This window comes from Hyperolius riggenbachi, chromosome 3 (assembly GCF_040937935.1).
Source record: "Hyperolius riggenbachi isolate aHypRig1 chromosome 3, aHypRig1.pri, whole genome shotgun sequence".
Lineage (NCBI taxonomy): Eukaryota > Metazoa > Chordata > Amphibia > Anura > Hyperoliidae > Hyperolius > Hyperolius riggenbachi.
In genome coordinates this window covers 227,751,898-227,765,743 of record NC_090648.1, presented here as the reverse complement: position 1 = coordinate 227,765,743, position 13,846 = coordinate 227,751,898, and the positions used below count along the sequence as shown (strand labels likewise).

General features: G+C 44.0%; 1 protein-coding gene across 9 annotated transcripts in view; it reads right to left on the bottom strand.

The window, feature by feature from the left end:
* SBF1 (SET binding factor 1) overlaps positions 1-10,521 on the bottom strand; it is a 196,203-nt gene extending 185,682 nt beyond the window's left edge. For 4 of the 9 annotated variants that reach the window (XM_068275900.1, XM_068275902.1, XM_068275905.1 and 1 more), the window contains exon 1: positions 10,290-10,521. In XM_068275900.1, the coding sequence (XP_068132001.1) occupies positions 10,290-10,344 (55 nt within the window). In that variant the 5' untranslated portion in view covers positions 10,345-10,521. The remainder of the gene's footprint in view (positions 1-10,289) is intronic. The other 5 variants (XM_068275903.1, XM_068275907.1, XM_068275904.1 and 2 more) reach the window with 2 other exon arrangements.
* Positions 10,522-13,846: the final 3,325 nt, after the last annotated feature.

Here is a 13,846-nt window from a genome sequence, read left to right as displayed (position 1 = left end):
CTCTATAGTGGAACGCTGCTTTCTCGTATAATTGCTACGCAATTATCAGTATTCCATGAGGCTTAAGGCCCATACACACGTCGGATTTGCGCGGACGGGTCGTTTGAACGTTCCGTCGTTCGCACGTTTCCGCATGAAATCCGGCGTGTGTACAGACTATCGTTCGGGAGATAAGACTGGTTACCAGCGATCCGCCCGGCGGATCGTTGGTAACCAGTCTTATCTCCCGAACGATAGTCTGTACACACGCCGGATTTCATGCGGAAACGTGCGAACGACGGAACGTTCAAACGACCCGTCGTTCGCGCAAATCCGACGTGTGTATGGGCCTTTACATGGAAACATCTAGTGCCAATCCTACTTAGAATTTGCCTGCGTTTACATTTTTTTTTTGGTCAATGCAGGGGTTAATAAAGCAGTGGTTTATCACACTGGAAGCTCTCCAGAACACTAAAGGGGCCCATATACTGGTCGATTTCAGCCATCGATCGATTCTACAGAATTGACTATTCTATCAAATCTATCGATCGATCTGTGGCCGATTTTAAAGGATTTGAGCTATCTGACTAGATGGAAAATCTAGGTTGATCTGCTACTGGCCACAGATCGATGGCCCATAGAGTTGCACTGGATCTATTGGTCCAATAATGCATTTAGATACATTTCCAATAGATTTCATTCTGAAATCTATTGGAAATCTGTTCCTAGTGTGTGGCACACATCAGATAGATTCCTGTCAGATTCGACTTGACAGGCATCTGACAGAAATCTAATCTGCTGCAAATCTATAAGTGTACGGCCAACATAATAGAGGCCTAAAACCTTTGTGTGGCTGTGCAAAGCAAGAAGGCAGAACGAACAGTGATGAAAAGCTCAGGTTATTTCTCGGATTTACACCTAAATGATCAGCAGGAATGTAAAGCCCAATACACATGCTAGATGAAATGCAGCCGGTAACACCCACCTCTGCTAAGAATCCAGCATGTATATAGCAGGTCCCTACCTCCCCTTGGTCACCAAGCAACGGCCAAGTGCACTGTTCTCCTCACTTACCCTGCCCACCGAGTGATATCACTCCACTTTACCAAAGTACAATTAATTACATTTATAAAGCAATGGTGTCAACAGATGCACTGAATGTCTCTGGATCTGGATGGCTGGATAGTGTACTGGTTCCTGTTTAGTAAGCCAGCATCCATTCAGTGAGGAGACCTTGGGCAAAACTCCCTATCACTGTTACTGCCTATAGAGCACTTCCTACTGGCTGCAGCAGTGGCGCTTTGAGTTCGCCAGGAGAAAAGCACAATATAAATGTTATTTGTCTTGTCTGGCTTATAAGATCAAGATGCATAGCATTTCCAATTGATAACCAAATGTACTAGAATACATGGAATATCCAATGCAGAAAGCATAGCCTTGCAACCTCCTAGCCCAAGGTGCTGTTGTTCTGGCTCACGAGTTGCAGTCACACAAAAATCTGCTTTTGGTTGCTAAAAGCTCCTATCCAAAAGCACCAGGACAGGAAGCCAAATATGAAGCATATTTGGAGAACTGAAATATGTGGTGTTCTAGACACTTAACCGGCAGGTGTTGTTGCACTGTGCACACTGAAGGCAGTTAAAATGAGTGGTCTATCTATAGATCATTTAGACTAGGGATAGGAGAGGTGTTGCCTTTGCACACAACATGCAATGAGAACTATAGAAGTGTATGCCACCTCCTTATTCCACATTCTCCAAACTGTGACCAGTAAGTAGCAAGGTAGTTAGCCTAACACTGTTTAAATACTCACCATGTGTACAACTGATCTAGTGAGGGTTGTTTTCTTGTGCAAGACTGAAGACTAGACATAAAGGCATGTAATATAAAGTTATGCACACATATAGATTTTTGTAGCCAAATATTGTTATCTTTTTGGCAGAGAGTCTACTGTGTATAAAGGGCTGATTCACACTACAAGAGCTTTTTAAATGCTACAGATTTTAAAAGCTCTAGCTAATGCAATGCTATGGGGGATTTTTACAAAATCACATCACTCCAGTGTGAACACTCACATAGTATAACATTAGCAAGTTTTTAAAATCACAAAGCTCTTAGGGCTCTTTCACACTAGAGGCTGCGGTAGAAATAAAACGCTGCCTTTTGCTGTCAGAGTTTTGGTGCCTTTTGAAGACGTTTAAGCTTTTTAACGCCAATACATAGCATTTCCATAGCGTTTTCAAAGCGTTTTACAGCTCATATGAAAACGTCTTTTTTCTTAAAAAGAAGTCAACAAGTCAGCTGTAAAAGGCAAAAGCTGTAGTTGACTGTTTGTTTTCCCTTTTTCTTTGTCCTTATTTTGGTTTTTGGTACTGTTTGCAAGAGCAATTTTATGCCGTAATGAGGACTTGAGGGATGGGACTGATCCCTGGGATCTCAGTTGGAGGTATTTATGCCTCATTTCCCAGGTTGAACGGTCTGGTCAACTGGACTTTGCTCTCTGGATGTTTACATTTTTTTTGCTTTTTTTTTTTCTCCTCTTCTTTATGTTAGGGATAAATTATAGTAGTTATTTGAGATGGCATCTGTCTTTTGAATTTACTACTATGTCTGTTTTGCTACATAAGCATATTGTACCTGTTGATCAGTTCAATAAAGCTCTTTAATACAAAAAAAAAAAAAAAAAAAAAAAAAAAAAAGCTGTAGTTGGCCTTTTCCATTGACTATCACTGAAACGCAAAAAGCCAACTACGGCTGTAAACTGCTTTGAAAAAGCTCCGGGGAGCTTCAAAACGCAACGCCCAAAAAAGCTGCTTTAGGTGTGAAAGGTAAAATGAAAGTCTATGGACATTTATTTTACCTTGGAAAACGCAAACTATGGTCCTGGCTGTAAAACGCCAAAACTAGCCTCTAGTGTGAAAGAGCCCTCAGAAAAGCTCTTGTAGTGTGAACGAGCCCTAAAGGTGCCCCACTGGCTTCTCTCTCTTCAGCCACATGTTGAGTTGAAAACTCCTGGGGCTCTTTTTCACTAGCGGCGTTTGCGATGCTGAATCGCAAAATCGCAAACCGCTAGTGATTTTGAAATCGCTACGGTTTGTTTTTTAACATAGGAATCGCGGTAGGTAATTTCCACTATCGCGATTCGTTTTTGACAAACGCGATCGCACCGCGGAGCGATCTTTGCCGCGATTTTGCTATGCAGTGCATTGCATAGCAAAATCTTGAACGCAATCGCCGGGAAGTTTCCTGCACTTGCGATTCAGCAATCGCTAGCGTTTAGCGCGAACGCTAGCGATTGCTAGTGGAAAAGGGCCCCAAATGATAATTTTAGTTCACATGGTCATGCATGTGCCACAGGATTCGCCTTAAGAGCCCCTACCAACGGACGTTTCATGGCTAAAACAATTGATCATAATTATTTCAGCTGGCAGGCTGTCTATAGGCATCCCTCTGTTTCAACAACCATCCGAAGACGAGCAGTAAAGAAAGTGCTTCTCCACTATCTCTACAGGACAGAACATGAGACTTGGCTGAGCCAAGTGAGCATGATTGGTCACAGGCTGCTGGTAGACTGTTGGCTGAAATGACTCCGAACGATCATTTCAGCCAGTGAATGGGCCAGTCTCTGTACAGGGTTTAAAGTGAACCAGAGACGAAGCACCCTCATGTATTTTACCATATATATTAGTGGGAAGATTAGAGAAAACACCTACCCTGCTCTTTCATGTTTCACTGCTTAGCCAGCTTGTTATCAGCCCTGATAAAATCCCCGACTGAGCATTCAGTCTGGCTTTGCTCAGGAATCATTATAGCGGAGTAATTATAGCAGAGCCAGAAGGGGGCAGGCGTGGGCTTGAAAAGACATCAGAGAAGACGGACTCGGCTTTAATGATTCCTGAGCAAAGCCAGACTGAATGCTCAGTCGAGGATTTTATCAGGGCTCATAACAAGCAGGCTGAGCAGTGAAGAATGAAACAGGGAGCATGGGCCATATGCAATTCACTTTTTCACCTGAGTTTTCTCCTAGGTGATATTTTAAAACTTGTCAATAAAATCCGTTTTAACCCACCAGCAAGCAAGAAAATGCTCAAAATAATTTTGCAAGTACCTTTTCACCTACTTTTTAGTACTTTTTCATTTGTAAAATGCTGAAAAGTTATTTTAAAAAGAAGTTGAAAAATTATCTCCTAGGAGAAAACTCAGGTGAAAACATGAATTGCATATGGCCCCATGTGTTTTCTCTAATGTTCCCACTAATAAATTTGGTAAAATACATGAGGGTGCTTTGTCTCTGGTTCACTTTAAAGTGTTGAAGGTCCTACAGATAAGTTAATTTCTAATACAAATTTCCAATGCTTTCTGTTTATATTTTTAGACATGGACAGATTCTTCCCTTCTGCTAATAGACGTAAAAAAAAAAATTATCTGCGACTTATAATGGTTTCAGGTAACAAGCTATCTAAAAATGTCTGCCAATTCACTCTGTCTGCAAAGTGAGATCACAAGCACAATGGCAGCTCCATGCAGGCACAATAGCAAGCAGAAACTAGCTAGGGGAAAGAAACAGTGTAAACACACTGTGGTAATCTTGCAGCTCCTCTTTAAAGGACACCTGAAGTGAGAGGGATATGGAGGCTGACATATTTATTTCCTTTTAAGCAATACCAGTTGTCTGGCTGTCCTGCTGATCCTCTGCCTCTAATACCTTTAGCCATAGACCCCGAACAAGCATCTAGCAGATCAGGTGTTTCTGATATTGTCAGGCCTGATAAGATTAGCTGCATGTTTGTTTCTGGTGTTATTCAGACACTGATTCAGCCCAAAGGCTCATACACACATCAGACCATAGTCTTTGGAAAATGAAAGATCACAAACCAATTTTACCACCTTCCATGTAGTATGAGAGCCATACCTACACAGTCTATTCTATGGAGCTGAACTCCCCATCGGATAGAAATCTTTGCAAGATGCTGCACGCAAAAGGTCCGTTCCTGCAAAAGGTCCGTTCCTGCAAAAGGTCCGTTCCTGCAAAAGGTCCGTTCCTGCAAAAGGTCCGTTCCTGCAAAAGGTCCGTTCCTGCAAAAGGTCCGTTCCTGCAAAATGCATTCACAGTCTAGGATATCTGCAGATCCTCATACACACCTTGTTTAACAGACATTCATCTGCATATCAGATCCACCAGGATGGATTTTCAGATCTGCAGATGATTGTCTGATCTGCAGATGAATGTCAGATAAACAAGCTGTGTATGAGATCTGCAGATCTCAGACTATGAATGCAATTTGCAGGAACGGATCTTTGGCAGGAACAGATCTTTTGCAGATACTGATCTTTTGTGTCTGTACAGCATCTGTGTGTGCAGCATCTTGCAAAGATTTTTATCTGATGGGGAGTTCAGCACCATAGAAAAGACTGTGTAGGTATGGCTCTCATACTACATGGAAGGGGGTAAAATTGGTCTGTGATCTTTCATTTTCAAAAGACTATGGTCTGATGTGTGTATGAGGCCTAATAGATCAGGAGGACTGCCAGGCAGGTCCTTTAAAGGACACCTAAAGTGAGAGGGATATGGAGGCTGCCATATTTATTTACTTTTAAGCAATACCAATTGCTGCTGATCCTCTGCCTCTAAATTTTAGTTATAGACCCTGAACAAGCATACACAGATCAGGTGTTTCTGACATTGTCCGATCTGACAAGATTAGCTGTATGCTTGTTTCTGGTGTTATTCAGACACTACTACAGCCAAACAGATAGGGCTGCCGAGCAACTGTATTGTTCAAAATGAAATAAATATGGCAGACTCCATAGTCTTCTCACTGCAATTGTCCTTTAAAGAGAATCTGTATTGTTAAAATCACACAAAAGTAAACATACCAGTGCGTTAGGGGACATCTCCTATTCCCCTCTGTCACAATTTTGCCGCTCCCCGCCGCATTAAAAGTGGTTAAAGACAGTTTTTAAAAGTTTGTTTATAAACAAACAAAATGGCCACCAAAACAGGAAGTAGGTTGATGTACAGTATGTCCACACATAGAAAATACATCCATACACAAGCAGGCTGTATACAGCCTTCCTTTTGAATCTCAAGAGATCATTCGTGTGTTTCTTTCCCCCTGCATCTCTCATGCACTGAAGTTTCAGGCTGCTCTTTTCTTCCTGCAAACAGCTTTGCCCTTGTCTGTAATTCCTCACTATGTGAAAGCCCAGCCAGCTCAGAGGACGATTTATCCAGCTTGTAAAAGATAAGAGAGAAGAGAGAAGCTGCTCTAATCTAAATAACACACAGGCAGTGTGCATAGAGGGGCCTGGAAGGCGGAGTTCATAGCAGAACCACAACACTGAAGAACTTGGCAGCCTTCCAGACACAGGCTGACAAGTCTGACAAGAGATAGATAAGTTGATTTATTACAGAGACTGTGATAGTACAAAGTGCTGCAGTAAGCCAGAACACATTAGAATAGCTTTTGGAACTTGTAGGATGATAAAAAACAGGATGCAATTTTTGTTACGGAGTCTCTTTAAAGATGCAGATAAGTGTCACATTTATTTGAAGTATTTTGATGGACCCAACTTTGGACAGGTCAAAGACCGCAATAATTTTTTTTTATTGGCCAGCTCCCAATTTCTCTTTCCGTTTTTGTCCTTTGCAAAAAAAAAAAAAAGTCCACCCAGCGGGAGGGTCTGACGGATCCGTCATTTGTAAAAATATGGAGTGTGTCTTCGCCTTTAAATGCACTTGCAAAACTCTAAGCCTAAAAGGTACAAACACACACGCTTTTCTTGTTGTTGCTGTTGGTAACCTTGGCGAGATCTGCTTCCTACCTGTATCAGTAACACCACAAAATCTTTCCAATAGCAATATAGGAAGCAATATATAAATATGAGCTGTATATAAAGCCTTGCACACATGTAACAGGCAAATTGCCTAAAAGGGATCGGTACTCAATCCCTCGGGAAACAGAACAGGGCAGTTGCCAGGCTTTGAGCATATTTTAATGCAATCTGAATGAACACTGCACAGATAAACTGATAACATTCCAAGCATCCCCTGAAAGGTTCCTTACAAATCACAATCACCTCTGCTCCTAGGGTCTTGTTCATGCCAGGCAGGGCAGAAGCAGGGAGCGGAGCAGTGCTTTTCAGTGCTGCTAGATTTGGGCACAGCCGGCGCATCCATAGACTACAATAGGAATCACTCCTATTGCAGCGCTCATTGAGTAACGTCGGCTCAGTCAGAAGACGGAGCCGAGGTTGCTTAAAACATAATAATTCGCATCCAGCAATCGCTGGAAGCCGAATTATTTCATTCCCCCACTATCCATGGCGGCATGGAGGGGGAATAGTAATTAACATGGCCCGGACTTGTGCAGAAGCAGGATCAGCCATATACCGCTGTATCCTGCGCCCAAGTCTACCGGCGCCAATTTCAAATGTACTCGCAGGGAGTACTGGAGGAAAAGTGGAGTCGTTTCTTACAGCACGCAGATTTCAGTAGCTAAATGCAACAAGGATTGTGACATGTTGTATTAAAGGACAAATTAAGTGGGAGGGATGTGGAGGCTGCCATATTTATGAGTACATTTGAAATTGGCGCCGGTAGACTTGGGCGCAGGATACAGCGGTATATAGCTGATCCTGCTTCTGCACAAGTCCGGGCCGATCTAATTACTATTCCCCCTCCAGGCCGCCATGGATAGTGGGGGAATGAAATAATTCGGCTTCCAGCGATTGCTGGAGGCCGAATTATTCTGTTTTTAAGCAACCTCGGCTCCGTCTGCTGACGGCTCCGACGTTACTCACTGAGTGCTGCAATAGGAATGATTCCTATTGAAGTCTATGGAGGCGCCGGCTGCGCCCAAATGTAGCAGCGCTGAAAAACACTGCTCCGACAGTGTTGCCAACTCATCCCTTTAATTACTGACACATCTAAGTTATACAGGTTCTGGGGCTATTTGCACATAATCAGTGCCTTAACTGCATCTACCTAGCCACAAAACCTGTATAATTCATATGTGTCAGTAATTAAAGGGATGAGTTGGCAACACTGTGCTCCGATGTGGAGGCTGCCATATTTATTTGCTTTTAAACAATGCACATTACCTTGGCAGTCCTGCTGATCCTTTACATATAATACTTTTAGCCATAGACCCTGAGGCCAGACACCCACTAGGAGTGATTTCTAATCGCTAGTGATTTGAAAAAGCTCTTACTAATGCAATGCTATGGGGGATTTTATAAAATCACACGGCTCAAATGGGATCACACTCATAGCATTACATTAGCAAGAGTTTTCAAATGCCAAAGCACTCAGAAAAATCTCTCCTAGTGGGTTTCCGGCTTTAAAGGACAACTGTAGTGAGAGGTATATGGAGGCTGCCATATGTTTTTCTTTTTAAACAATACCAGTTGCCCGGCTGTGTTTTGGTGATCCTCTGCCTCTAATACTATTAGCCATAGACCCTGAACAAGCATGCAGCAGATCAGGTATCTCTGACATTATTGTTGAATCTGACAAGATTAGCTGCATGCTTGTTGCTGGTGTGATTCAGACCCCGCTGCAGGCAAATAGGTCAGCAGGGCTCCCAGGCAACTGGTATTGTTTAAAGGAAATAAATATGCCAGCCTCCATATACCGTTCACTACAGTTGCCACAGAGCTCCTCCTCCCTGTGTCCCTATTCTCGTGTCACATGGCACAGAAGATAACACAGGGAGGAGACCCACAGCATTAAATTAAAGCACAGGACCCGGGAGGACATGCGCCAGACAGGTGCGAGTACTGCCGCTATTCTGTGTCTATCGTCGCCAAATCGAATGCGCTAGCAAAGCGCTCCCGACCTGTCACCTATCTAGCAAAATGTTCCATCCTGTCTGATCAACCTAATCTATCGATTTTGGATTCAACATTTGCATTACTGATTTCACAGCAGATTTGATCACAGTGATTGAATATGCTGTACATCGACAGTCAAATCGACTAGTATGGTCTGCATTAGTCAACCAATTATTCAAGTTGAAATAAAGAGGTCTCCGTCAATTTCAACTTATCATGCTTTTCTGTACCTTAATTCAGAGGAAGGAAACACCGCAAAGATAACATTTTTCTCTATGACTATCAAATTATGTACATGAACATTAAAGGGAACCCAAGGTGACAGTGATATATAGGCTGCCATATTTGATTCCTTGTAAACAATACCAGTTGCCTGGCAGTCCTTCTGATCCTGTGTCTCAAATACTTTTATCCATAGACCCTGAACAAGCATATGGAGATCAGGTACTCTGACTCTGTTTTTACTGGCTTAATCATATGTTTGTTCCAAATTTTTGACTCAAACTACTTATGCCAGAAGATCACCAGAACCGCCAGGCAACTGGTATTGTTTACAAGGAATCAAAAATGGCAGCCTATATATCACTGTCACCTTGGGTTCCCTTTAACTTTTGCTCCAAATTTTCTGTGCGTAGGTAAGGCAGCCTCTATGTGTACACAATTAAAATACTATCAAAGGAATATAATTCTTGAAAACATTTTATTCTACTTTTGTTACAGAGGATTGGAAAAACTTATTGATGCCATCTTGTATACCCTGCTGTCCAAAAGCAGGAAGCAACAGCCTTCTATGTTTGTCACGAAGAAAACATTCATTTATAATACAGATACATAAGTCCTTCACATGAAGCCAGTTTCTATAGACATGTAAATGATAAGGTAAACCAGTACAATGCAGCTATTACCCAGGGCTAGGGTATCTTCTAGCCAGTATGTAAACACTGCTACTACTATCAGGTTACTGAGCAGCAAGCAAAGAAGGGTGTGGGATATAAACAACAGCCCCTGGCCTGCACAACTGTACAGTTATCTCTAGAGGCTAATAATCAGAATACACCCCCACATACTTGATACTTCCAGAACTGTGCCAGAAGAGGTTATGGAACACTAAAGTACAGACACTGTTATAAGACACCATGCAGAGTTATCTGCTATAATAAGAGTCTATGCACACAGTTGTATACACAAAGAGGGGTAGAAACATGCAGTATGATCTCATACCCCCATAGGGCACTCAAGCAATAGTACTGAGTACTATAGCAGTGTAACGTGCCGTGCAATATCACAAACATCATGTTTCCATCATCTCCCACACCATCAGCTCTTCTTTTCTACCTCCCCCATTTACCCAGCAACCATGGCACACCCCCAGTTCCTCTCCTCCCCCATCACCCGGGTATCCGTCTCTCCTCCACCCTCGGGTGTGCATTCCTTCGCAGGACCCCCTGACCCTGCCACACCCCGCCCCTTCTCACCTCTCTTGTTCAGGTCATACCCCACCAGCAGGAAGTAATCTGCCAATCTCGCCATGTCCCCGTTCACCGGGCCACTCTCTCAACCCCGAACTCCTCCCGCCGCCGCCATCTTTCCTGCCAGCCCGGCCCGGTATTGCGCATGCACGGGTTCGTCCTGAACGGGTGGGGTCTACAGGGGTGACGTAGTAGGGCGGGCTAGTATTAGGGTCAGAAGGAGGGCATACGACGATATGTAAATGCGGGCACTATTCCGTACAAGCGCAAGCTCCACAGGAGGGGCGGGTCTAGTGAGAAAGTGGGTGGGAATGTGCGCGTAATACGCTAATGAGAGGCGTGTCCCTGTTCAGGGCGCTGTCATGTGCGCTGCTGCTTCAGTGACAGACCGGCCTGTGTTATTGGGCGGAGCCAGGAAGGCAGTGACGTGTTCACCGATGTCAGGCTTGAATATTCATTTCGGAGATTAGAGAAAGCATTAAGCAAAGCAGCAGCTCCTCTAGCTGCACTTACCGCTTGTTGCATCCACTGCAGCAGCTAAAGTGAAGTAAAAGGCGATATGAGCAGGTTCGCCATCGTTTCAACCAGATGGCTGTGGTAGAAATTAAACGGTACTTGGACTCTCCAAGTAATGTCTCTTATTACTGCTTATAATACAATTCCGACGTGTCGGGGCACCTATGTATCACTTTATCAAGGTAAGCCGCTAATATTTCCCGAGTGCACATATTAAGCCTTGAGTTTAGTGGCGTAGCAAAAGGGGATGCAGGGGTTGAGGTTGCACTGGGGCTCTTACACCAGGGAGGCCCACTCGCTACTATATGTCAGGAACCGGCGCGCCTGCGTATACGGTTCCCGACTGCGGGTTTGACCAGATCAAGCAGGGAACAGCCTTATTCAAGCTACAGACAAGGCTGGGACCTCTCAAACGCTCCTTACTGCCACCACTAGCTGTTGCTAGAAACGTCCACTCTGCGGTCGAGTGTTCATGCAATCCACGTTTTTCGTATTCGGGTCAGCTTTGCGCTTAGGCTGAATACGGGAACGCCACGCACGCACAATTGCAATCTTACACTGTAGTGAAGAAAAACCACTAACAGTCGTTCCGAACGATACTGTTAGCCACTCTGCTATCGAGCTACTCACACTGGCGTTTTTGTACGTTGGGTCAGCTGCGCGCTTTAGGCCAACGTATGACAAACGCCCCACACACCATGCAATTACAATCTTATACAGTAGTGTCGCTCAATCATACAATCAGGCATGAACTTAGTTACACTTCAGTCTCTTCTAGGCTATGAGTGTTAGTTTAGTACAGCAGAAGTCAAACTTATTAATTAACGATTTAATATTCCAGAGAAAAAATGGAACAATGCAGAAAAGAATATATACAAAAGATGTACAAAAAAATCAAAGTAAAAAAGTTACAATGTAAAAGTTACAAGATTAAGAGTTTACAAAGGTACACACAAAGCTATTTGCTTACCGAAATAAATGTTATCAGCGTTGTTTGAACGTCATTGGCGGGAGAACACCGCTTCGACCAGTAGTCGGGCAGCCCTTAGCGTCCTTGCTATCTCCAGAGAGCTACAATTTTTTAGGCATCTGGCCCTGCTTCTTATACTGGGAGATACGCCTGGAGGCTGCAACTTCATTGGGAAGGGGAGGAACTAGTTTTAAAAGTGTATTTCACAGCAGATCAAAGGTGGGGACTTGACTGCTCTTGGCATAATAAGCCATTTCCTGGCCAGAGGCAGTTTCTTGCCCCAAGACTAACGCAATTTGCCCGTTTGTGACATCACGGTCTGCTGAGCCACTTGTCACATCTGGGCTAGCTGTGACATGCAAATTCCAAGGTTTCTCTTGTCTCAGTTTTCAGATCATCAAAAAGGACTCCCCCCCCCCCCCCCCCCCACTCCAGATGACAATTGATTAAGGCTTCCTCAACATTCCAGCTTGCCTGTTATATGTAAATGTCAAACATTCCTGTCCACTTTGAACTTGGCAGACTCACTTAGTCGGATATTGTTTTGACCAACAGGCAGCCGTCTACAGTTCGACAGGTCTAGTCCACACATCAAAAGATTGCATTTTGGTTACAGGTAGCAGTTTGCCTGTAATTGCTTGTAAACAGACACAGACAATCACACCTGGGACAGCAGATCAAAGGTTACTGCTAGTGGCCTAATGAGCAACTTCCTTGCCCCAGGCTAGCACCCAAGGTAACAGCTTCCTCCTAGCAGACGTACACGTGACACAGGCAGAAAAATGAAACATATGCATGCTTCCGTATTATCCCACATCATAACTAGCTGCTTTATCATGACACTATATATCCCCTTTTCTTATTTCTCTTTTCTTCAACTCCAATAAGGGGAATGATAGCTGAATGAGTTGTGAACCCCCTCCTGTACTGCGCCCTGAGGCTGGAGCCTCTCTTGCCTATGCCTCCGCCTGGTCCTGGATTTACTCACCTGGGGCTTCTACCAGCCCCTGCAGCCATCCTTTGCCCTCGCAGTCTTGATCGGATCCTCCTGGCCCCCACGGCCAGCTACTTTCGTTTTCGGCGACAGGCCTGACCACGCGTCTGCGTTCCTGTTCACAATAGTGCGCTCTATCCTGCTAAAGCGGACAGGAACGCGAAGAAGCAGACGCTTGGCCAGGCCTGTCGCAGAAAATGAAAGAAGCTGGTGGCGAGGGACAGGAGGATCCGATCGAGACTGCGAGGGCACCAGATGGCTGCAGGGGGCTGGTTGAAGCCCCAGGTGAGTAAAATTGTTGTTGTTTTTTTTTTCAGACTTAAAAGTGGATCTGAGATAAATTTTTACTCATTGCATAATTGTGTTCCTTTCATATAGTTTATAGGGCATTCCTCAAGCCAAATACTTTTATTGTTTTGTTTTAATACTCTAATTCCATATAAACTAAACAAGCGTCGCCCACAGCTCCTTTTGTGCCTTGGCACTGTAGCAAGGGCTTATGGGAGCTCAGTCTGGGCAGGAGGAGAAGGTTACTAGCCATTGATTTCAGAGACAGAGGGGAGGATCGAGGAAGAGAGGGGACTGAATTTACACACAGGCAAGCTGATAGCATCTCCAGCCCTCAGCCTGTGAAAACATGGCTCCTCTCATTGTGTCACAGGAATAAATGATCATAAACTTTTGAAGCTGTTTGCAGCTAGATATGCTAAACTTTAGGTAAGATATATAGACAAGTTACTTGTTATAGTTATTCAACTCTGATCTGCTTTAAGCATCCCTTTAAGTGTAACTAATATGCAGACCCATGAGGACCGTGGCCTCCCTCGCTGTCCTGTTTGGCCTCTTCGCTCTGCCGCTAGATACGCTGTGTAGATATGTTCTCACATTACATAGAAGGGGGTAAAATTGTTCTGTGATCTTTCGTTTTCCAAAGACTTTAATCTGATGTGTTCCCACCTTAAGACAAAAGAGCCCAATGAGGACCTGAGGCTGCGCATTGTGACTGCTCACAAGTCAGGAAAGGGCTACAAGGCCATTTCTAAATGTTTTCAAGTTCCAGTGGCTACAGTGGAAAGTACTGTA